Genomic DNA, 25,634 nt, shown 5'->3' with positions numbered 1-25,634 from the left:
ACTGGATTTATGGGATACTGACTCTGCTCACTAGTGATGGCAGGGAACAAGGCCAGACGTAATGCACCACTGGTTTCACAATTTCTCCACCACTACAACACCTTCACAGACATTTTTCCATTCTCAGAAGCGATATGTGAACAAACAGACCTTAAATAAACACCCTTGCTGGCATATACATTTTTATTAAGAAAAAAATGAACAAAATACATTCTCTCCTTATGTACATTACATACAACATAACTACATTGGTAGATATTCCTCGTGTCACTCATTCATTTATGTACAGCATGGGGCTCACACACCAACCCAGAAATCATCAAAGATGATTTATGCCAAGGAAGAAAATTAACACTCCGAGCTGAACAAAGATCATCCATAAAGAAAAGGGCGGGATGGGGAATCACCAGAGTCCAGGAATGATTCCTGTAACCACCACGGGCTCAACACAGGACTAGTCAATATTTAACTTGCCTATTGAAACACATGAGCAGTTCACAGTGTTCAACACCCCACGGATGCTCCTTCCCAGCCCAGGGCTGTCCACACCCCTCAGCTCAGCTCTCCTGTGCTCAGGTGTCTGAGACAACAACTGGAGGACAGACACCAGTGGGAATTCAGACGGACACCAGAGGCTGCAGGATTGCTGTAAGGAGGCAAATGCTTCAAGCTGGCTGCCAAAACAGAACAAAAAGGGCCAAACTGTGGACAGGGGGTGGACACTCATACTTCCAGAAATATGTAGGGATAACCAGCTTTCAGGGACCACACACAGGATTAGAGGATGAGCTAATGAACACTGAAGGTCCAGACAAACAAACTACCACACAGTACATTGCTACCATCAGAGTAGAAGCAACAGTTCAACAAACAGCCAAAAGACCCACTCCAGCCAGGTGATGGTGCCCAGCCAGCTCACTGCTGCTTGATCCCAAGCTTTCCAGATCCTGTCTATGCTATCAAACTCACCCAAGAGGGATCATGGCAACAGTTCCAAAGGGAGAAGGTTTAACAAAGCTCAGTACTCCAAAATGAGACACGGTGCATCTCAGCATCTGAATAGACCAGATGCACACGACCACCAGCCCCACAAGGATGGGAATGTCATCTCCAATTAAGAGGGAATGAGCCCACAGACTTTGATTCTCTGCCCCCTCAGCAAAGTGGTCTGTGCAGTTTGAGGCCTCCAAGACCCAAGACTCCCATAAACACATTTGTTTGTATAATTAAGCTCGTTTCTCTGACTTATGGTCTCTCCACTGTCCCCTCATTTCCTGCTGTGGAGGAGGGTGTGCTGGAAGAGAGCAGAAAATACAGCTCTGGTAAATAGTAACAGCTACTAATAACAAGGGGCTTGTTTTCTTTTCCAATACCCAGCACAGCAGCTTCTGAAGTGAAAAGTGTTTCACACATCTAAACATCAACAGGAGGGAGGGGAGGAGGGATAGGAATGATGAGGGAGAGATGAAGGCAATATTCCCTCACCACTGCAAGTTTGCATTCCCGGGGACCACAGCAGACAAGAGAGGAAACCAAGTCAGCAAAACAATAGTTTTCCATTTTCCCCCTAGGAGATGAATTTTTTGTCAAACCTCAAAAAAAAAAAAAAATTATCACCAACCCAAAAAACTTTTCAGCCTCTTAAGTGGTTTCTTTAAGGAACAAACCCTGTTCACATGCTGCAGCACTTCTGTATTTAGTGAAACACTGAGTAATTGATTGAATCCCTTGGTTACTAAGTCAGGATATTTAAAGTGTATTTTCTCATCACTGGGGAGAAAAACCTATCCACTGGCATTTGGGATGTGGAGACGACTGCTACCACCAGAGTCACTGTTGTGGTCTGGCCTCCCCCCCCCATTAATTAAAAAGCACCTGATCTCCCTTAATCTCACTGGCAGCTTTCACTAGAAAGCTCAGAACATTTTTAGGTTTTAACAATCTCTTAAGGCAGCCAGAGCTGATGGTGCTGTACCACCTCTGGGCTGTTGGAGCAGGGTTAAGCCCATCTGGCTTTCTTGCCATCACTGTGGAGGGACTGGAGAGAGAGTAAAATCTGTATGAGTCTCTCTGGTGTCCTTGGGGTAGAGGGGGGCCAAGCTTGAGGCGAAGCTCCAGGACTCCAAGATCCTGGTATCGCATCACTTCCATTGGAAAAAGAGCCAGGGAATCCGGCTCACATGAAAAAATCAGGTGTAAACAGCAGAACTACTTGTTAAAGAGTCTTCAAAGTCCTTCCACAAAGACAGATCACATGTTATACACCTACTCACATGAGCCACTGCTGTATTATCCCTAAGCATCTTTCTCTTCCCATTCCCCCTGCCCTGCTACACTGCAGAAATAAACCAAACCCCCACCCCAATACCAGATGCTTGCCTCCACCAGTGAAAGATTTGGGGTGATGAAAGCAGGTCCAGGAACCTTGGACAACTTGAGGGTTGGTCTCATCACCCTTTTTTCTTCTGTTGAACAACTACCACCCTCTTGGGGTCAAGAAAAACAAACCCTGAGACAGGAGGGAAGGCTTATGACAGCACTGAATGTGGGGTCATGGAGGGGCACAAGTAAATCATGCTGCAGTGGGAAATCAGCTCCCACGCTTCCCTGTCCTTACCCAGAATGAAAAACATCCCTGGAAAGAACAATGAAGATCACAAGGATCCTCCCTGACTGTCTCAGAGGCAGCAGGAAGGAGTTTTGCAAAGGAAGCAACTGGAGGATGGTGTGACATGAGAAACTGCTGCCTCAATAACCACCATGCAGCTCTAACCTCTAATTCTTTAGCTGGTATCCATTAAACTCAGGGAAGTCTGGAGGCATTTTAGCAGCAGTGAAAAGCCACAGAGGGAAAGAAAAGTCAGAGTAAATGGGGGAATAGCCAAGGAACCATGCTTTCATCATCATATCTGCTCGTGATAAGATTTTCCTTTCAAATTAACAGCAAACCAAAAAATCTAAGCAGATAGAGCCAGTTTTGAGCCATTCACTCACATTCCTGTTTTCAGGAATGAACTGTGATGCCATGCTGGAGCTGAACAGTCGACTGATTTCTGACAGCACTCACAGTCTCCAGGTCATCAATAAAAGCTGTGCTGACTTAGAGCAAACAGCTGGAAGCCAGGACAACATGTAGTTCTGTCTGCACCAAGTATAAATTAAGATTTCAGAGTACCCAGGTGATCCACTGACAGCAGCTTCAGCGAGTGGCTTGGAAGCAGAGCACTGAATTTGGGTCACAGCAAGTGCCTGGAGTTCATTCCTATCAAATTCAGTCCATGAAAGCAAAGGAGACAGCAGCAATGTGTTACCTTCAGGATATGTGTCTGGGGAAGATGCTGCCTTGCAGATCTCCACACCTCAGCCATACAGCTGGAATTACATCCAACCCACGCAAACAGGTTCACATATATAACCAAAGCACACGTGGATAACTCCAGCCAGTCCTCTGACCTCTGCCAGGAATGCCAAAAGGATACCTGCTGGCATTCCCTGCGAGGTTTTCCTGGGGGACTCTCCAACAGCAATAAGCAGGTCATTAACTGGCTTCCACTCCAAAACCACACTTGGATCCACTGCCTACAGACAAAAGCATCTGGAGTCAATTGATCCAAGTGCTGAGCCATGGACTGTTATCATGGTTCCAGTACAGTAAACCTACTTTTTCCACTCCAACTTTTCATTATAATAGAGGCTTTCAGTAAAAAAGGGATTTTGCCTATAAGCCATTACCACAACTCAAATCATTTCCAGTATAACCTTTTCCATGACAGGATATGATCAGGTCTCCCCATTCCCACAGGAGTTTTAGATACACTAACAAGCTTCTGACAGCACATTTACATTTCAACACTATTTACAGCTTATATACTACTACAATCTAGACCAAGAACAAGTCATATAGTTGTTCTTAAACTCTCCTTTCACAAAATAAGACCCATTTCCAAATTATCACATGTACTTATTAAAATAGGCCAAGCTCAGAGTTTCTATAATCTTCTCCCTAAATCAAAACACCAGTAATTTTAATTTTTAACTGGGCCCACCTCTGTTTCTGTAATAAATACAGCTATAAAACAACACAAGCACTTCCAGAGACATAACATGAACTGCTTTTACTGTCAGGACTTCACTTGACAATAGCCAAACATTCCTTAACTCCGAGCCAACTAATAAGCTAAAATTCAAAGCATACACGGGGACTCAAGGTTTCACAAGACATTTTTCCACTTGTAAAAACAAAGGGACCGAATGGAATCGTATCTAATGATTTTTTGCCATTTTCCCCAGAAGTGGCACAGCGTTCCACCCACAGAATTACTGCCTGCACAGAGGTGGAGGCTGCACAGAAGTAATTCAAACTACAAGCTTCACTTGATGAGCTCTACAAAAGTATTTCTTTCTCAATTCTGAAATACAGGAGGCAGCAAGAAAACTAATAACATTTGTGTTAATCTCCTGCATTTGAAACAAGCAGCACTGATGCTCGTCTTTTTCACAGTAAGTGCAGCAAAACAAGTTTCCAAGTGCTGCTGGGGGCACTGCTCTGAAATCCCTCACTCCCCAGTGCAGGTTGGCACGGCAGGGCCAGATCAACGTACGACTCCGTCACACACAAAAAAAAAACTCCCTTCGAAAAATTTGCACACATCAGGAAAATGATTCAGAAAACAGCTGTTCCACAAAGCCCTACGGAAAACACTCTTCCAGACTCGTTACTCGGCTTTGGAAGGAGTCTCTTCTGGAAGAAGACACGGCTGCCAATTAAAGGAACACACGGATGAGGCTGTGGCATTCCCTGGCCACCAGCCCCACACCTCTGCCACCTTCCTGCAAATAGGGGGGTCCAATTAATTTGCTTACTGACTCCTCAATCATTAAATTTTAGTCATTAAATCACGAATTTCCAGGCTAAGTTGTTATAATCAATGACTCAAAAATGTTTCAGCAATTTCACTTAACCCTGTCGCTCCAATTCACAAAGGGAAGCTTTTCTGTGCTCTTTAGGAAAATTCCCTACTTTCACTCTAGTTGTCACTGCACGAGGCTCTACCTTAAAGAAGATTTTCCAGTTGGGTGTTCCCAGACTGATTTTCCAAATTTAGAGTGAGATTCTGCTAACCTGATGTTCTAGTAGGAGGCTTCATCCTGATCCCTGAGCTCGGTAGAACATTCCTGTGTTCACACAGAGCCATCCTGGGCAAACAAAAACCAAATTCCAGATGTTTATTCACACAACTGGATCTGACTACCTTAACTACACATACAAGATGCCATCTAGGGAAAGGGCAAACTGAACTTTTCCAAGACAAAGATCTCCTTCCTCATTATACTCAGCAAAAGGAAGAGATGATAAGAACAAACACATCACAAATACCTTTAAAAGAGACAGAAGATAAAAACTACAATTAATTTCAGTGAACACTCTGCATCACCCTTCAGGCCTCCCTGGGATCAATATTAATCAATGGGATCCTCAAAAAAACATGGCAAGAAGGTGGCTAAGGTCTCCTAACTTTTATCCTCTGTCCTTCTGCCACATGAAAACATTCTGGGTTATGCTGTAAGAGCAGCACTTGCTTGGAGAGGTCATTTTGGGAGAACTCTTAAGAACTTCTACCTTGTGACTACTTGGAGGAGTTGTATAAAACAAAAATTAACAAACTCACTTAATTCTACCTAATCCAAGTGACCAAAAAAGTCAGTTCTGTAGGACTTTATTTCTCTAAGAAAATGTGTCACTGAATAGGAACAATATAAAGAATAATTTCCTGTTTTCCAAAGAGATGATCTACTGAATGATACTGTAAGGGTCACTGTCAGTGAGGAACTAAACTCATAGATCTCAAAGGATATTAAAAAAGCTAAAACAGGACTGAAGTCTGGGTGTCTGTATCAAGTTTATCCCACCCTGACTTCCTCCAGCTTTAAAAGACCTACCAGAACCTTGCAACTTTGGCTTTGAAGACCCCAGTCCTCGTGAATGAGTCCCTCTCTGACAGGGAACGACACCTTCCTCTGCAATACCTTATTTACAAGCTAACACGGAATTTACAGATAAAACTACTGTAGTGCAAAGATTATGTGGTGTCAACTTCATACACAAAGTCACCTTATAACCTAAGGTAGAGGCAAATAGAGTATGTTTGTCTTGCCTAAGCTAAAAAGCAGCCTCAGACACAGCCTGCAAGCGGTGATGGTGAGGTTCGAAGGCTTCTCACGCACAGCTTGTGTATTTATAAACCTGGCATGCAGTGGGCTGTGAAACACTTTCAGGTGGCTGTTTTCAGATCCAGTGGGTTTCTTTTCTGTCTGTACTTCGGGATTTCTGTAATGAGCACATCTAATGCTTTCCTGGAATATCACCAGTACCTTTAAAGATCTGCATGCAATTAAATCCATGGCTGATTCTGAAAGGAAACTTGTACTTCACTGTGCAAGAATTTTTGATTAGGTTTTAAAATCAGGCAGTGCAGCACACACCAATGCAAAAAAATCATTTAATTTTGATTCCTAGCTTTAAGGACACAGGAGAAGGAAAGACCCTTGGCAAAGCCACAGGAAGCCTTTCCTTTGGCTTAACCTCTCTGGCCACACGGTGCCTCTGCTGCTCAACAAATACTCAGAGGCTGAGCAAATATTTTCTGGTGGTTAATCACCAGCTGCCATCCATGAACTGCACTGGTGTGAGCCCACATCGATCCGCCCGGGATAAAGGCAGGTCAATATTTGATCATCCTGAAGGGCCCTCGTTAACTGGGACTGTCAGTCCTGCAGAAGCAACTCCGACAAACCATCGATTCACACGGTGCTACAAAACACAGAGCCGAGGCTGCCAGGCTTCACAGGCACCCCCACGCAGAGGACAACGAGTTTGGATCGAATTTCTGTGACACAAATCAGACCTGACACCATGCACTGCTCACCACCAACGCCATTCACAGCTTTTGGCAATCCTAAACTTCTCCCGTGCGCTCCAGCTACGTCTATCTTTTGGCTTCACATGTGGTCATCCAAGGTGGACACACATAAAAATTTATGAAGAGCCTGGCTGATAAGAGAACTGTGACAAAAAGCATTTAATACCTGACTGAAGCTGGAGGACACACAGGCAATGAGATCAAGAGATAAGGGAGCACTTATCACTTATAACAGCATTCAAATTTTACGTACTAGAGGGCTGCAGCATTTTGGCTGGTTGCATTAAAAGTGATCAGTTCAACCTCAATGGAAGCAACACCTCAGCTGGAATATTCCTCTGATATCTACATTTGTACTGTATAAACTCTAATTAGTTAACAAAGCCTCAGCACAGGTAGCACATCATGAAGCCCAGCGGTAACGTAAAACTTTCCACATCACCGGGAAAAAAACCTGCCACGTTCCAAAGAAATGATTTCATCAGATTTCATTTCCTTCACTGAGTGGAGTCTTCCCCAGACATGTGATTTGCCATCCACTGAAGTGTACAATGTCTGAACGGTCTCAAGTGACAGGTTAAAAACACTGCTTTGTACAGTCCTCCCTGAAGACAAGCAAAGCCCGGCCTCTGACATATTGTTCCTTTCTAAGTGATTAAACATTAGTTATGAGGTTTTTTTAAATTTATTTCTAACGTAGCAGGACTACAAAAGTCACACAAAGAACATGATAAAGAAGCAATACAATGCAATCAAAGCAAGCAGACACTCGAGCTCTGAAAAAGACACTTGACCAACTCTTTATTTCAAGAGTCCATCTTTGCAACACAAAGGATTTTCCATCAAGTTCAACAGGGGCCACGAGGCCTCAGCGGGTGCAGCAACGATACCCAGTTGGCATGAACATTGCTGGACATAAAGCTTTGCAGTCTCATATAAATATTTACATCTGCCAGTGTGTACTGAACACTCACTGACACCAAATGCACAGTTTCTAGTGCTGGGTATGCGTGTCCTTCATTCCACTTCACAGTGCAGCACCAAGCCCTTACAGTGTGTATAAAGAAGGCTTTCAGCGAGGAGAAAGAATATATTTTCTATACATATGCATCAGCTGGCTTTCAAAGAGATTTATGCTAAGAAGGCCTCCTCACACATTCAGATCTAGGTCTAAAATGCACTGATGAGTGAGCTGCACTGCACAGGAAGGGACAAGCTGCTGGGAGCAACGCTCTGCACACGGACACACAGACAAACGCACACAGAAGCACATGGAAACGAAGACAATCTGCTTCAGAAATCCTACACCCAACCCAGGGTCAGGTTGCAGAGGTTGGGGGGGGATGTGGTGGAAGACCCAGTTCTGCCGGGCTCACCGAGGACCCCTGTGGTTTCCCAGCAGAAGAGCACAGCAGCAGAGAGAGCGATCCCTGAAAAGGGGACGGTACGGCCGTGCTCCCGCTTTCCAATGGTTTCTCTGAGGTTCCCACTTGCCTGCCAGGTTTAAGTGGAAGGCTCCAGAGAACACAAGAGAGGGATGTAGGTATTCAGCTTAGATCGAGTCTCAGATGCAGTTAGACACGACTGTCAGCTTGATTCTGGGGCGAGGAGACAGACGCTTTGTAACACGCGCTCACAGCCCCACGACACAAGATTACAAGACTCAAGACGTAAATTACTTTTACCTCAATGTGTGCCAGTGTCCTGCCAGCAAGTTATTCAGCTGCTGAGGATGGAGTTGTAGCATAAAGCAATATATCATGAGATACAGATGAGGAAAGAAAAACTTCTCCCCCCTCTTCCTCAGGAAACCCAAAATAAAACCCATCATCTTTAATCCCAGATAACTCACAAATCTCAATTTTCCCCCACAGGCAAAAAGATCACTACATGACTGGGTTTTATTTTTTTTTTCTTTTCCCCCCACCTTTTCATCTTACATTTGCTAACTCAAAATCCAAAGTCAGAAAAAATATATATATTTAGTCAGAAGTACGTCAGTTACATTTTATTAACCTACTCCAAGGGAAAAGCTCCAGGGATTCACCATACAAGTATAAAACCCCTTTCAAACACCTAGGGGTTACTATATTAACTTCATCCCAGCAGTCAATCAATGCAGTAAAAAAATTAAAATACTGAAAATGGATGCTTTTTTTCCTCTTCCACGTGTCCAGTGATTGCTCCGTTACAGCGTGATGAGGTCCACCAGGTTGCCTTTAGGAGGGGTCATGTTGTCTGGAAAGAAGTTGACTAGTGTGTCAAACAGCTGAGTTCTCTGGGCATACGTGTGGTCAACATCTGAAAATCCTGGGGAAGGAAGAAACGGGGAAATTGAGTCAGTTGTCCCTATTCTAAATGCTCAGTGGAACAGGCCAGTTGTCCACCTGGGATCGATGTTAACAGTCTGCTACTTCTGTCTCCACTAACAAGGCTGCCAGCCCTCCACCCCACTGCTGTGTGCACATACACACAGAGTTCACGTCACCCCAAGCCAGCACTGCCATCAAAATGCCATAAAAAGTAATCAGCAAATGCCTGTCAAGCTCATTGACAGCCCTGAAGAAACGGAGTTCTCAGAGGGCTGCTCTGATGCCCCAGAAAACAAAATCTGCATAGCTATTTTTATTTGGTGCCTCATTTCTTCTGTCCTCAGGCTTCCTCGTTATCTTCACTGCCATAACCAGAACTGCTCCTTGGATTGCCTGGAGTTTTCCTTCAGACAAGTCCTGCTGATGGGTAGGAGTCCCAAGTCAGGTATTTACTCACTGGAGTTGCACAGGGGACCTTGGCTGCATCTTGGCACAAGGGAGCTTTGCAAACTGGGTTTCTGAAGTGCTGCCTCCCAAGAGGGGAGGGTTTGGTCTGCATTTTTTATCCAAATCATCACACTTAAACCATCAACAGCAAGAACAATAGGGCAGGCACACAATGATTTCCTCTGCTCTGTGTTACTTCTATCGCTGGTATCTCCAAGGAATGCTTTTTAATTCAGTGAACTCACTCTTCAGTTAATCAAAGTCAACCAAGTTAATCAAATCAAGGAGGGCTAGGGGTTTTTGTTTTATTTTAGAAGCACTGCTTGACATGTGCATCCTATCTGTAAAGCCAAACTCTGGATAAAAGTACTGAACTGACACAACAACTAATTCATCTTCTACAACACTTAAAACCAGGGAAAGGTTTTGAGGGTGGTGAGGCCCTGGCACAGGTTGCACAGAGAAACTGTGGATGCCCCATCCCTGGGAGTGTTCAAGGCCAGATTGGACAGGGCTTGGAGCAACCTGGTCTAGTAGAAGGTGTCCCTGCCCATGGCAGGGGGCTGGAATGAGATGAACTTGAAAGTCCGTTCCAGCCCAAACCATTCTGTGACTCTACGAAAAATCCAACTTTTTTGAAACATCTGTTTTCTTTCTTTAAAAACAAAATTAATTTCACGGGATCAACTAGATGTCTTCCAAATCACGCCAGCTCAGCAGAGCTTCCTCATCCAGCCGGGCAGACAGTGCCGTGGGCTTTTTCCTTCCTTCAGTTTCTTATGTTGGGAATTCTGCCTCCATGAAAAACTGAAGTCGTCCAAACTCTTAGCGAGAGCTCGGTAACGTGAGGACAACCCAGCACTACAAGGATGTAAGTTGTGCCTACAGCCTTCCTATAGCTCTCCCAGGATTAATCTCTGAGCTCTGTAAAAGAGTTAACTGGACAGAGGAGCGAAACAAATCATGGCTTTGGCTCAGCCCTCCTGTTTCCAGCCCTTCACGCCACTGTTTTCTTCGCTCTTGACATTCTGCCCAAAGAACTCGTTCTGCAAAGAACAGGGCGAACCAAACTACTCCAGGAATTGCAGTTATCACAGCAAACAGAGCTGTAGCCATGCTGTGAGATTCCAAAGTGACATGACAGGAGGTGCTTTATTCTGACCAAAGCTTCTGTTTACTTGGGTAACAGCAACGGATCAGATGTAATAAGACACACAAAATGATCCCAGGAGGCACTGGTTTAAAACCACTGATGTTGACAGATGTTTTAAATATGGGCTCGAGGCATTGGACACTGGTCATTATAAATAACCTCTCAAATGGCTGGGTAGTGGCACTTTGCATATTCAAAATGAAAAAGGGCCTACAATGTTCATAGGAACTACAATATTTGATATAAAATCCAGTAGAAACTAACAGCAATTATCAGATGGAACATCATATAATTCATGTGACACACAATACTCACCAAGAGTCGTGAAATCCGAGCCAGACTTAAATAATGCTGAGGCAAGAAGCTGAAACTGCAGAAGAGGTGAAAGGAGAAAGAAAAAAAAAAAAAGTGTTATTAACCGCACAGGAAAAAACCCCAAAAGATTCATAGAAGTCCAAGTGGTTTGAAAGTTGCTGTGTTTTCTCTGCACAGTGCTCAGAACTGCTGTGCCATACACATGAATAACAGCAGCAGGCACTTTCACATGAGCAATACAATTTGTCAGCTTGGCACAAGTCAGATGGTTTTTCCTAGAATTAGAGCAGTGTTGATGCAATGAAAGGTACTTGACTGAGAGCTCTAAAAATCTCATTTTTTTTTACATATAGTTTTTTGCCCCTTTGGCAGATATCACAGAGCAGAAGGAAGAGTCCCTTCCACGCAGTAACATTCCCAGGGATTAACATGGTACAGGCTCAGCAGGCAGGGATTAGATAGCACAAAAAACAGGGGAACTGCTGGATACAGTTGGAGCTGGTGCAGCATGAACTTCTTGAACACAGAGAATGCTCTGCCCAGAGAAGTTCTGGATGTTCCTTCCCAGGAAATGTTCAAGGCCAGGCTGGATAGGGCCCTGAGCAATCTGATCTAATGGGTGGCATCCCTGCCCATGGCAGGGGGTTAGAACTGGATGGTCTTTAAGGTCCCTTCCAACCCAAAACACTCCACGTTTCTAATGGTATCAACCTTTCTGAACTGCCAGAGAAGCTGATATCATAAACTTAAGGCAGCATCTCTTAAATTAAAAATAAAACTTCTTGGGGAACATCAGAATCATGAGTTCAAACGTTTGAAGTGACACATTCGTGGGTTTATTCTCCCTTAATATCTCACTGACAGACCAGTGTCTTCCTCTGCCCCAGCTGCTGTTTTCAGTCACCCCCAGAGCAGCAAAGCTTAGTGCTTTGTCATGTTCCTGTAAGGAATGAGCTGATTTCTTAAAGGCTTGGAATCTTGTGTCTCCCGTGTGTCTTTTCAGCACACAGCCCAAAGGAGAGAAGAGGGGGGAAGAACCAGGATAAATACGTTCAGGAAAGGAGTGGAAAGAACAGCCAGGGATTACATATCCATCGGTTTCATTTCAAGAAAAAATGGGAACGCAGACAATGTGAAAGCATGAAGGAGTGGAGAAGGTGATGAGTAGCAGCCAATGTGAGTTTGGCAACAACAAGTTGTATCACATCAACCTGATTTCTTTTATAGGCAGCAGGTCCTATGGATAAGACTTGGCAATGGACATTGTCCATTCTGACTTTCATAGGAATTCTGATGCTTTTATATATATAAAGGCAAATTTTTTATATATTTAATATAGATATATATTAATTAATTAATAATTAATTTAATTTAATTAATTAATTAATTAAAAGATTTAATATAAATCTTTTATATATTTAAAGGCAAATTATCAAGGCATCACCCAAATTAAACCAACAGGGAAAGGCAAACAGGTCAAATAACTTTTCTGTGGGTGGCCATCAGTGGTTTGACATGAAAATGGAGCTGTGAATCAGGAGTGATTCATGTGTGCCCTGGGGCAGCACTATTCTGGGTTTTCAGTCATAACCTGCTTGGCAGGACAGGGCAGGATCACTGAGCCCACAGCCCTTAGACCACTCTCAGACAGACTGACAGCATGGAGCAGACAGCCTTCCTACTGTTTTTCCACTAAATCCAGTTTAAAATGATGGATCAAGGTGTGTTTCATTAGGGCCAAGTGCAAATCAACACCAACAGGAAAAATCAGTGATACAAAACAGGTGCAGAGGCTCTGTGAAAATGCACCTAGGAGTTATAAGAGATCAATTATCATCCTACTGTAAAACTGGCAAATGCATAGAAAGTGCACAAAGAAGGAGCAGGATCTTCAAATAAATCAAGTATTCCTGCTGTTATCAAGGCTTGTAAGTCTCCTCTACAACAAGGCACCCACTTTGGGATGCCCTATATCAATTAGAAACATAGGAGGAAAGCGCTAAAAAAAAGATTTAGTGGTCTCAAAACCAAGTTCTAGGAAGAAAGTTCAAAGGAGTCAGCGCTGCAGAAGATGACAGAACAATGACCAAGGAGGAATCTGCCAAAAGTCACAAATGCAGAAAGCTGCTACAAGAAGTAAATCTACACCTAAGTGTAAGAAGCTACAAAAACATTTCAGCAAGATCAATTGCGACGTGGCATCAAGGGCAAAACCAGTCTAAAATAAGGACTGCGCTGTGCTGGAGTAAGTTTACATCTTTTGGAGAGGGTGTCCTGGGAAGGTGTAAGAAGAGGTTAGAAAGGTACAGGATTGACAAACTCCAGAAGAGGGGAGAGAGGGTGATTAAGCTCCCTCTTGAGTGTGAGGCCTGGTTATCCCAAATCACGAGTGACTGCAACGCTCCACGTGTATTTTCCTGCAAGCTTAATTTCCCAGAGCTGCTTGGCTTCCAGTCAGCAACATCCTCAAACAGCTGCCCAGCAGAAATAGCTCTAAAAGTTCCAATAAAACCCGTGGCTAAATCCATGCTGCTTCTGAGAGCAAATGCCACATCCTGGCCACCCTTCCCTCCCACACAATTGCCTCAGGGGCATGCTGCCAAGGCAGATGCCACATAATTCCAGAGGTTTCCTTTCCTCCCATAGCAATGCCAGCAGCCTTCCCACTGGGAGCAGAAAGCCACACTCCAAGGCTGGAGCTCAGGTGCCCAACTAAGAGACCATATAACCAGGATCCAACTTGTAATTCACTGAACTGAGACTAAAAATCCACTGAAAAGACCTTATGCCAAGTATTCCAGCCTCATCTGCACCAGGAAGGATGGATTTTCATGGCTACGAGTTTCTTCCCCTTAAAGCTGGAAAGAAGAATCTTGTTTCCTTCTGCACTGATGACACTGCACTTCAGTTAACCTTGAGGTTGTTTGTTTGTTTGGTTTGAAGTTAAGTTTATGTATCAGCTCGCATTTAAAAAGCACTTTCTGATAGAAAAGTCAAGCACGTGATTTAAGAACATCAGTTACAGACAGTGCTGAGCCTAAGTTGGTTCACTCTGCATTTGCATTAAGATCCCAGCTTAACCCTATGATGTTCTCCCAAAGGATACCTTTTTTCCCAATGCATAGGATAGTTACTGCTTACTCAAGACCACTCCTTCAGTTTTCTTAATTGTTATTGTAACAGACAGCACTTTAAATTCTGAATAATTTTGGGTTCCCTCTTTGAAACTAACAGAAACTGATTTTTCAAAATAATGTTATGCAACAACTTCTGAATTCACAGAAAAAGCAAAGCCCTCAAGCAAGTCACACCTGAGATCTCTCCCATCAGGCACCAGAATGAAACACTCAATTAATGACCATCTAGGAAAAACAATTTGCTTAACATCACATGGCAGCTCTGCTACAGAGGCAAGACCAGAATTCAATTATCCAGCAGAAGCATCCAACTGCTTTAATCACACACCACCCATTTTCTTCTGACAACCCCTCTGGCTCAGTGGCTTCATCCATTCCAAATAAAGCCTGCACTCAAAAGACAAGTTTCCTTTGTTATACAATTAACTTCTCTCTGAGATCCAACCCACCTTCTGAACTGAGCAGGGGTTCCTTGGAGAAAAACAAGGAACTAAAATAAGGCTGTATTAGTTATATCTATTTTTGTATATTTGCTGCACACCTCTGCCTCTGGAGACATGAAATGGTTAAGGGGGAATGAGTAACTCCTGTTTGGGATACCTGGTAGGTTGTTTGAATCAGACATAATTCCTCCTCCTCCTCCATAATGTGAGCACTCAGATCACAGTGCAAACCAGTTCCTCAGCTTTGCCCAATTCTCTGGGGCTGGTGACTCTCAGCACAGGCTCAAAGAAGCAAAGAGAGGCTCAAACTCTTTGAGGATGGAGCCGTTGCTGAAATTGGGAAGGCTGAACACTGTTTTTCTAAAGGCTCCTTGGCTCCAAAGCCTCTGCTCCTGCAGCACTCAGGCTCTGAGGCTTTACAAAGAATCACAGCAGGACACGAAGAAGAGAAACAGGCTTTTCTTAGCTCCTTCTTAGAACTATTTTTCCCATTTGGGCTTGAATTTTCCCAGAAATATCAGTCTAATGCAGACTCAAACAATACTTTCGGGCCCCGCTGGCTTTATCTGTCAAATTTATTAAAGACAAGGTTTTAAGAATGGAAAGTATGAAGCAGCCTTGAATAGGGGCCTCCAGCCTGGGTCTACAAGCAAGTCAGGCCTCAAATTGGCCTCCAGGTCCTTGCTCTTTCTCCTACCATGCTCCAAGAAAAACATTCTGCAAGTTTTCCTTGTGCTTGGTATCTGTTTTACAACAGTCGTGGGATTGAGCTTCGTCAAGTCGCTGAATCTCCGTGTACAAAACCATCTTGATCCCCTTTACTTGGAAAGCACTGGACATTTTTTTGCATCATCTTGATTTCTACTGTAGCCCATTTAAGAGCAGCAAAGTTCTGGGTATGATTCCTGCAGTGTTCAAGGAACATTTTAGCTTGGTACATGACCTACTGATGTTTCTGTGCTTTAATAGCACCCATTTTTCCTGAAGTACACAACTTGGAATTCAACTCAATTTTTATTTTGACAATCCTTTTCTCTTTAAAAGCCTACAGCTGTAACTATCATCAAAATCTGTGTGAGAAAGAGGAGAACACCCATGCCACCAGAAATTTTTACACCAACAAATGACACTTTTATAGAACTTTAATCTCTTAAATCACGGACAAAATTCCACATGCTCTGGGGATCTACCCTCCTTTACACACAGTGTCAGGGGTATTAATCCACAGTCAGTGAAAAAGATCTACTGATCAGGAAACCCTGAACTGACTAAAGGGATTTTAGGTGATTCCAAGCAGAATCAAATTAAAGAGAACTGGATCTGCATTTATGGGTAGAGTTGCTGGCACACAGCCTGTGGCTACTAAAACAGGCACCCTTGCAATACTTGTTACTTGCAGGCATCTACTTCACTTTAGAATAATAAAAAAAGTGAAATAAAAATATAATCCTATTAGCATCCCTAAAATTCACAGCAATGGAATGAAAATCTGGGGGTATGTTCCTACCATCAATCATTCATGCTACTTTAAACAAAATTGGTTACTAACGCCAAAGTAAGTTTCAAGAACAGTCTGTTTGTTTTCCTTGGCATCAAACTCCAAACAGCTGAACAGACTTGTCTAACTAAGTTAGAAGGAATTACTTCTATTACAAAGCAAGCAAACCTCACCGCAAGGGGAAATTCTGTTTGTAATGGTATATAACACCACCCACACCTCAGTCCAGAAAACATGAAGGTCTGGTCTCCAGGAGAACTATTGCACAGGGTTGGGGATAAAACTGTTCACCTTGGTCCTTCCCAGATTTAACAGATGCCCAAGGAAGAGGGAAAACAGGCAGGAATTGCTTCCCTATTTGCCACAGTAAGAATCCTTACAGCCTTCCATGGCTGCAGCCAGCACGGAGCACGTCAATCACCTTCAATATTAAAAGACAACCTCAACTACAAATAAAGGCAGAGCATGGAGGTGTCTGGGCTGAGAGATACAATCAAACTGGTGCTTGAAATTCGATATGGAATCCAAAAAGCCTGCGTCAGTCCTCTGGAAAGCACAAGAGAGCTGTTTGAAGATGCAATGCCAGAGCAAAAAGCCAACTCGATGTGATAACCGGAAGGTAAATTGACGTCAACTGGAAATACATCCAGTCAGTACCAGCCCAGCAGCTGGCTCAGGGCCACAGCCCTGCCAGATCTGTTCCAGGGTAAAAAAGCTTTGGAAGTAAAACCTTTATGACCAGCACAATTAATAATTAAAAAAAAAAAAAAAAAAAAAAACCCAAAAAAAAAAAAAAAAAAAAATTGTCCCAAAACCAGTTAAATGATTTTTGGAGGTCACTGGAATGGAAGTTTTAATTCTGCTGAATGGTTTGTGTTGATCCGACGGACCAGCACGACAGACAGAAGCTATTGGATTTTGTCTGGATCAGACATCGGGCCTGCAGAGAAAAGAATCCACAATATATTCACTCAGCTGGACTGAGCTATCTAAGCTCACATGCTGGATCACTGATGTCCAGAACACCAGTGTGCTCTCTGAAATCTTTTTCAAACATTTTTATTCTATTTCTACCTTGTAAGATAAAGGTGTTAGATTCCCCCAAAATCTCCGAGGAGCCCATGCAGGCAGGTAAATTCCTCATTCTTACAAGCTGGACAAGTTGAACACTATGCACTGAACTGGGAAAGTGAAATGTAGAATATTAAAAGGCTTTCCTGTGCCCAATGTGCAGCGTCTACGGCAGCTCCTTCGGTCTGTGGGTGACAAGAGGCAGCAGGCAATGAGGAGAGCAGCTTGCTGATCACACCACAGAGGTTTTTCTTTCAGGGAATAAAAAGGTTCAGCCAGCCATGAGGTGCAAGATCTCTTCAGGAGTAACTGGCCGAAGAGAGACAGGCCACCAGCACACAGGAGTGACATGGAGAAAAAGGGAGAGATCAGAGAACACAGGACAGGGTCTTACAGGAGTGGGAGGGAGCAGAAGGAGAGAAAAGAGCATCAGAATGGGAATTTGTACACTATGGGTTAGTACAGGTTCAAAAAGGAAGAAGAAACCTCGAATCCTGTGTCCAGTTCTGGGCCCCTCACAATAAGAAAGACAATTGAGGGGCTGGAGCATGTCCAGAGAAGGGAACAGAGCTGGGAAAGAGTTTGGAGCACAAGTCTGATGAGCAGCTGAGGGAGCTGGGGGGGCTCAGCCTGGAGGAAAGGAGGCTCAGGAGGGACCTTCTGGCTTCCTACAACTCTCTGAAAGGAGGGTGGAGCCAGGTGGGGGTTGGTCTCTTCTCTCAAGTAATAAGCACCAGGACAAGAGGAAATGGCCTCAAGTTAAGATTGGATATGAGGAAAAAGGTCACCAAAAGGGTTGTGAAGCATTGGTGCAGCTGCCCAGGGCAGTGGTGGAGCCCCCATCCCTGGAGGGATTTAAGGGACGTGTAAATGTGGTACTTGAGGACATGGTTTAGTGGTGGCCTTGGCTAATGGTGCTGAGCTAATGGCTGGACTTGATCTTAGAGAGCTTTTCCAACCCAAAGGATTCCATGAAAGTGCTGCTACACTGGTACAAGACAGTGAATAACTGGGGAAAAATAAAAATATCTCCTTTTTCTACCCTAAGAACAGCACAATCATCCGTTGTCTTTCCCATGCTAGAAATGACTAGAAAGGATGTCAAACAACTTGATATGGGACAATTAAAATGAGAAACCATGTAACAGAACACGCAGACATATTGGATCAGATGTTTAGAAAGGTTGACCAGAATTTATGACAAATGTGACCAGTTCCAAGATCCTGGTAAGAGTACACATTTTTTTCATAACTCTAACCCTACAATTCTATACTGTGCACACACAAGCAGAATACTCTCCCCCAAAAGCTTTCAGTGTCTGTATAATCTTTTTTTTATCTAAAGTAGCAGCTTAAAACCACCAGATTAAGTGATCTAATCCAGGGACTCAGCATGGAGTAGAAATGCCCATTCTCCTATCACGATTTTATAAAAGGAGCTGCTGAATGACTTCCAAAGTCACTAAGGCAAGAAGACAGTAAGAACCATGGAGTTTTCCCCATCTCCCCCACGGGAGCTGAATGCACATCTTTCCATATGGAAATGAGTGATGAAATCAAATCAACCACTTTATGTGTCACTTCTCACTGTTTCTTTAATCCGTTTTGTAAAGTGACACGTACTGCGGTGCTGGAATCAAAACAGGAAATGGGAACAAATTCCTGGAATAAATAAAAAAACATGCCTACTGGATAATATTCAAAAGGCAGAGGAAATAAGATTTTAAGGGTAGCAAGCAATGTATATATACAAATTACTTCCAGAAACACTGATCACCTCAGGAAAAACCTCTTTTCCCCTCCCAGGAGCTGCTGAATATTGACAAGCCAAAAGGCAGCATGAATAAGTTTCTACTCATTTTCTACCACACAACCAACTATAGACTTGTGACATTTCAGAGAGTTTACAATTCAATTAAAGCTCCCAAAATACACATCAGTATGCTGGAATTAAAACAAAGGCCTACTCTTCACCCTTAGGAGTACAAAAGCTATTTTATCTGGACCTGCAGGTAAATGACTGTTTCTAAAGCAAAGTGAACTTCACAGTGGGGAGAAATATGTGATAAAGCATTGGACACTGTAGAGCTTTTGAAAACTGAATAAAAACGAGGTTTAAGAGGTTCAAAATTTTAACTGAGAACAGTTTAAGCTTCTTTAAGACAAGGATTTGTTGAGCCCTTACCTCTTTTGTCTCCTCGGGGTCCGAGTGATCCACAGTCACATACAGGTCATTCTGCAGGTACTTCAGTGCACTAAGAGGGTCAGTCTGAGCTTTTTCTTCAAACCTGAAGAGACAGAAAACTTGAGCACAGCCACTTCCTTCAGGGCTAAGTACTACCAGTTCTACAAAGAGCAAAACCCATCTATCAAAACCAGCATTTCCAAAGAAAACCACGTTAGTGGCAGCTCAGCCTGTAATTTGCGGGAATACAGACTGAAACGTGGAGGAGGATTTTTTTGGGGGGAGTGTAAGGGAGTCACACTCTTACTGAAAATATTCAAAAGCATACGTACAGCAAGTTCTTGATGTGTATATATAAAACATTTTAAGTTTGTTTGGTTTGTAAGGTGTGAGTAGCACAGTTCAGACACAGGCAAGCCCTGAGCACTTCAGTCCCAGGGATATTTATATTCCACCTCTGGGAAGAGCACAGGTACCTAAAAATCCTGTTCACCACCACCATTATTTCCCCATTGTCTTTCAACAAACAGAAACTGTAACTTCTGTGAATTCCCTGAAGAAGTTAATAGAGCCCTGAGAAAATGATTCTGGGCTCAACATCCTCAGTGAGCAGAGCTATGACCCTGCAGCATTGTTTGGGTGCATAAGCCTAAAAAGGATGAGGTTTAAAATGATCTTTTCCCTTCTATTACCTATCCAGCCAGTGCAGCATCATACTGTCGTCTTCTCATATTGTTATTGTTTTGTTTGGGTCATTTACTTGGCTATTTATATCACAGTGGACATGTGTAGCCCAAATTTTGAACCTGGCTAAAGATGCAACTCCAGCCAAGCACCCACCACACCTCGGCTGGTCAGGTTTGGCTCCCTCACAGGGAACCCAAAAATGAGGGAGCATGGTGCATAAACCCCAAATTTCTGCCAGACAATACACAGCAACACTTCCTTTGAGTGCAATTTAAGCAAGTAAAAACAAATACTCCAGAGCTGTCCCTGGAGGCTGCACAGCTGCATTTCCATACCACCACATCTGGGTTTAATAAGCTTCCCAGATAACTGGGCAAGGCCTTTATTAATTTTTGTAGGTATTCACATCTACTGTGTGGCTGATCTTAAAAGGCCCCATCCAGCACAGTGGTTGTGAGTTGAGTGCAGAAATTTTCTTGCAGCCTCAGAGGTAAAATACCATCAGGAAAACCTGACCTCTCAGCTCTTGGCAGAACCTGATAACAAAGTATTCTCCCCAGGAATGCAGGGAGAGCTATTTATTGGCTTCAAATAATTTGCTGGGTCTTGAAAGGCTGTTTTCTGCTGCAATTTCTTGACTAAGGCAACACCCTAAGCTTGATTTTGAAAAGCTGTTGCCCTAAATAGCAAATATAAGGCAGCTCTGAAGAATGCAGAGTGCAAGAAGCATTGCTTTGTTGAATTCTGCCTAAGTGAGCTCTTTCAGGAGTTTCTGAATGAGAAACTCTGATGACCTCACCACAGTTGAGTCTCAGATGTGCAAAGGCATCCAGCCCCCAGACTTCATTAGCATCCTTGTGAGCTGTTACTATCTCCTAGCACAGTGTTTCCAAAACATACTCCATTTCCTTGGGAGGTGACAGCACCAAAACACATGTTGATGAGCAGCAGACTGAAAAGGGAATCTAAAAATTCCCCATGACTCCCCCCACACCACATTTTTCTAGTTTTAGAATAACACAGTCAAAGCAGAACGAAGTTAATTTTGTAGTTTAGTTCTGCCCTGCTGCGTTTTATTAAAATAATTTTAAAAAATAACCCAGAAACCTGCAGACCATCATAGCATGGTTTGGGTTGGAAGGGACTTTGAAGATCATCTACTCCATATAACCAATAAAATGACATTTGCCAAAATGGTGTAAGATATTCCAAGTTTCACCAACTTAAAAAAAAAAAAAAAAGGAGACATTTGGAAAAGAAAATTGCAAACCACCTTTGTTTCTATACCTGTGCTTTCTGATGAGGTATTTGCAGTGTCTTAGCAGGTATTCCTTTGAAGGTCGACAGAGCTTCAGAGACCAGAAATCATCTAATCTCATCTTGGGAGAGCAGGATTTACCAGGATTCCCTCCAAATAAGTAATGAACCTAAGGAAATGAGAGGCAGATCAAAAAGGTGATTGATTGTGTGCATGCACTGAACAAGGACAATTCACTACGTCAGTAGCTTTGGAGAGGTTTATTCTTGAGGGAGAAATTCTGCCTTTTAGTCAAGTTGCTCCATCTTTTTATCAGCCTCATCTTCTCCCTCAGGAGATGAAGAAAGTTCTCTTAAGCCACTTACATTTGAAGACAATAAAAAAGCTGCACTGTTAGAACCTACCTCTAGCAGATTCCTGAGGTATTTATAAACAAACATCCCAAACCCACACATACTCTTTCTTTAGGAAAAACCTATGAGCATGATAGATCCTTAAGCACCAACCAAGTGAGTGGGAAGTCCTAAAGATGCTCAAAGTAAAGTGACAGCAAGCCCAGTCCAGCATAATCCTGGGAGATGATCAACGTCCCCACATGTCCCATAAATTCTAAAGAGCTTTAATTCGACTTGTCTGTCTCTGAGATGCAAGACTAGACTTACAGAGAGAGGCAAATTTCCACAAGAGTGGAAGTGTTACAAAAAGGACTGTTTATTTCTTCACTGTATTTTTCTTCCCATCGTTTGGTAATTTCAGACTCTGAACTGTTGACATTAAACACGCTACAAAGGATCTTCAAATACTGAGGTTTAACAAGTCCAACAGGCTACCTTTCCCCACAGCTTTAAAAATAATCACTCAAAAGAATGTATTCTGCATCCCACTGCTGTAGGCTCTCCTTATTTATATCAGAGGAGTTTAGAAAGGTCATTGGAACAGAGGTTTCTAAAAATAAAGACTCTTCAAAACAAGCACATCAAACAGCTCGTCAGATAAAGCTGGGCAACTGCAATGATTTAGCAACCTTCAGAGTAACTTACAAAATACTACTCTCAGTCTCAGGGTACCTTACAATTAGAAGTAAAGGCAGAGCAGAATTTACAGTCAGTGTTACAAGTCTGTGAAGTCAAAAAGCAATGCAAGTTCTCCATATGGAATTTGCATCTATTCTTCCTTCAAATCTCCCTTATCCCCAAAGTTTTGGGCTAGTTGGGTTTTCCAGATTTGATTGCCATCCTATGGAGTGCAAGACTAAAATATATTTCTGTTCTTCAATTCAGACTAAAAAGAATTTCTAGAAAGAGTTTAACTGGAAAATATCCATGAAAGGTTCAGTAAGTTTCTCACAGTAATTTAAATTCATGGATTGATGTATTTATGAACCTAATCTGTGGGTTTGTGCTTTACTGGTTAATATGCACAAAACCCTAAGTTTACTGAGCAGTCAGGTACACTAAAACCAATTTTTAAGTCTATTTTTAAGTCTATGAATGTGTCTGATAGTGCTAAACAATGACAGTTGCTTCTGACATGCAGGGTCCAGTCAGGCACCTCTGGCACAGAAGATTCTCAACTGAGATTAGTTCATTCAGATTTTTCCTAAAAATGTTGGTAACTGAGACCATTTAGTCACTAACAGATTGTAAGATTAAGTCCCTGAAGATAATGAAGATTCACTTGTTTTGAAGTGTGAGAACAGCTCTTGTATCTGCTTCGTAGTGACATAAAAAGAAGCTCAGCATTTTATTTCAAAATATGGGAAGTTAAATGAAAGTTACTCACCATATTAATCCAAACATTAGCACTAAACAAAAAACCTATATTCATTGTACCACCTTTGAGGAAACAACTACATCTTAAGAGCCGTAAGACTGAAAAAATCATGTATTTATCTGGACCCTCATACCTTGTGCAACTCATCATACACCAGCTGATGGGCAAACCTTGGGCAGGGCTCCTCTTCCTGGAGGCTTTTACCTGGGTTCTCTTTTGCTGCTTGGTCATTCTTATAGACACATGACCTGAAATACAAAGCAGTAAATAATGGTTAGCAGGACTTAAGAGGAAGTAGGAAAAGTTGCTGAAAGGCTTTAAGGTACAAATGGTGTATAACACCAAAGATTTTCTTACTTCTCTACACGTTGTCCTCTATTATCCCATCCCCACTCTTAGCTCTACAAAAGAAACCCATCCAACAATCAGAGGTCACCTTGGCTGAACACAGTCCTCAAGCATAAGCCAAAACCAAGAAAAAATTCTAAAAAATTATCTGCCATGAGCTTTGGGAGTATCTTTAGATGTTACATTATCTGCCCACAGAATTGTCAGCATGAAGTATTTTTTATTATGGAGAAAAACATCTTGGACTCAGAGCTTTAGACCATGGATTGCAGAAAAGCTGTAATCACTTAATCAATCACTGATTTCCAAGCAGACTTAAGTTGTAACTGAAAATCCATTTTTAGAAAACAACATTCACACCTTTCAAAGTGATTGACCCCCACATTAGAAGAGACCTTGAATACAAAAACTCTGCCAGCTCTGAAAAGGGACACTGGAAACCAGAACACAGCAAACAGACCAGGATATCTTTCTCAGAATAGTGGATATGCCATGGACACTTCTCCATCACCATTCACATGCACCAGTTTTCCTTAGTTTTTAATAACTGGCACCATGTACCAGTTATCAACTGCATCAGTATTATCAACTTACATTGGACTGAATTTGCTGCACTGATGATGAATCCTGGCCTTGAGCACTTCCTACAGGAAAAGCCTTTTATAACTGCTCACTTCCCCTTGTCCCCTCCACCTGGCTCCAATAATTCACATGGTTTCTCTCTCTCATTTGGGAGATTATTGCCATGGCGTATTTAAAGACTATGGGGAAAAAGAGGTGCCTCAGGGGAACTTAGTTGTCTTCAACATCATCATTCCAGGGTCAACAGAGGTTACAATTCCTTGGGAGACAGGATTGCTTTCCAAAGAAAGTCAGTGTAGAAGTTAGAATTTATGACTTACCAGCTGTTCCTCACAATGTCATAAATCCAGAATGAATTCCTTACATTCTCTTCCCGCTTCTCCTTGTCTTTACTGAGCCCTGACAAGACGTGGATTTCGTTCAGTTCCGGATCAATGGTGGCCCTTTGAGTGAAACCTGTCATTGGAACTGACAAAAGAAAATAAAGGTTACACGCTAGAAATAATGGAGGACTCGGGAAGGGATCCAAGCATCAGGCAAACGCATTTCCCTCTCCCTGCAACTCAGCAGATTATCATCCAGAGGCTGAATCCTTCCCTGCTAAAGCCAAGTCCAGTGCAAATTCTCTTCTTCCCTTCTTATCTGTGACTCGTGGAAGGAAACAAAACATTCTGCGAGCTGCTGTTTCGTAGAGAAAGATACGGAGAGAGCTATTTGTGAGACTACAAATAGCTCAGAAATGAGGATTAAGCTGCCTAAACAACAGAGCTAAATGACCAGATGACCCTTGCAAATACGAATGGAGTTATTTTGTTATTATCTCATCCATAAAAGGAAGCATTGATTCCAAAAAGCTTAACTGCAAAAGCTGGGAAACTCCAAAAAATTCAAGAGGAACTCACAGCTCATGGCCCTGCATTGCTTCCTCCAGGATGAAAATGCCAAGGAAGACTTTTGTATTTTCCAAATAACTGTGGTGCAATTACCAAACTATTCTTCTGTTCTACCTTCGGATCTGGAGATATGGTGAAATCCTGCGGATTCCAACAGTTTTCATCACAATTCCCCGAAAAAAGGTCAGCAAATTTGCTTGGCAGTCCTTTTTGTTTGTTGTATAATTCCCCATTTCCTGTTTCCCTAGGCAACCATCCTCCCAAAATGTATTTGGGAAGGGCACGTGATCTTTGTTTACAGATCCTGTTTGTCTCCTTTCTCTTTCTGGGTCAGTTTACAAAGGCTGGTGAAGGTTCCTGGCCTTCGGTCAAGATTTTGGCATGAAAAATTCTCAGAACTCTCCTATTTTGCAAATTCTTCCTTGCAATTAAACTAAACTGCACCCACGGCCTAGGAAACGGGCCCTAGGCTAATAAACCATTTAATATTGCTGTTTCAGAAGACACAAAATGGTATTTTGGAAGCCCATTCCATCACAGGTTTCATTCTCATACCTCACTCTTTTCATTTCCTAGGCCAGGGAAGTAATAAACTAATTAAGAAATTCTGGG

At 42.7% G+C, this 25,634-nt stretch overlaps 1 protein-coding gene across 1 annotated transcript in view; it reads right to left on the bottom strand.

Moving 5' to 3' along the window:
- Positions 1–8,895: 8,895 nt before the first annotated feature.
- The window catches only part of MKLN1 (muskelin 1), a 94,313-nt gene continuing 77,574 nt past the window's right edge, over positions 8,896–25,634 (bottom strand). The window contains exons 13-18 of the mRNA XM_017807770.1: positions 24,450–24,597; positions 23,333–23,447; positions 21,456–21,595; positions 19,482–19,584; positions 11,148–11,202; positions 8,896–9,230 (exon numbers count right to left, since the gene is read on the bottom strand). Of these exons, the coding sequence (XP_017663259.1) occupies positions 9,109–9,230; positions 11,148–11,202; positions 19,482–19,584; positions 21,456–21,595; positions 23,333–23,447; positions 24,450–24,597 (683 nt within the window). The 3' untranslated portion in view covers positions 8,896–9,108. The remainder of the gene's footprint in view (positions 9,231–11,147; positions 11,203–19,481; positions 19,585–21,455; positions 21,596–23,332; positions 23,448–24,449; positions 24,598–25,634) is intronic.

The sequence above is a fragment of the Lepidothrix coronata genome, unplaced genomic scaffold (assembly GCF_001604755.1).
Source record: "Lepidothrix coronata isolate B3197 unplaced genomic scaffold, Lepidothrix_coronata-1.0 Scaffold20, whole genome shotgun sequence".
Lineage (NCBI taxonomy): Eukaryota > Metazoa > Chordata > Aves > Passeriformes > Pipridae > Lepidothrix > Lepidothrix coronata.
This window is presented reverse-complemented; position numbering and strand designations above follow the sequence as displayed.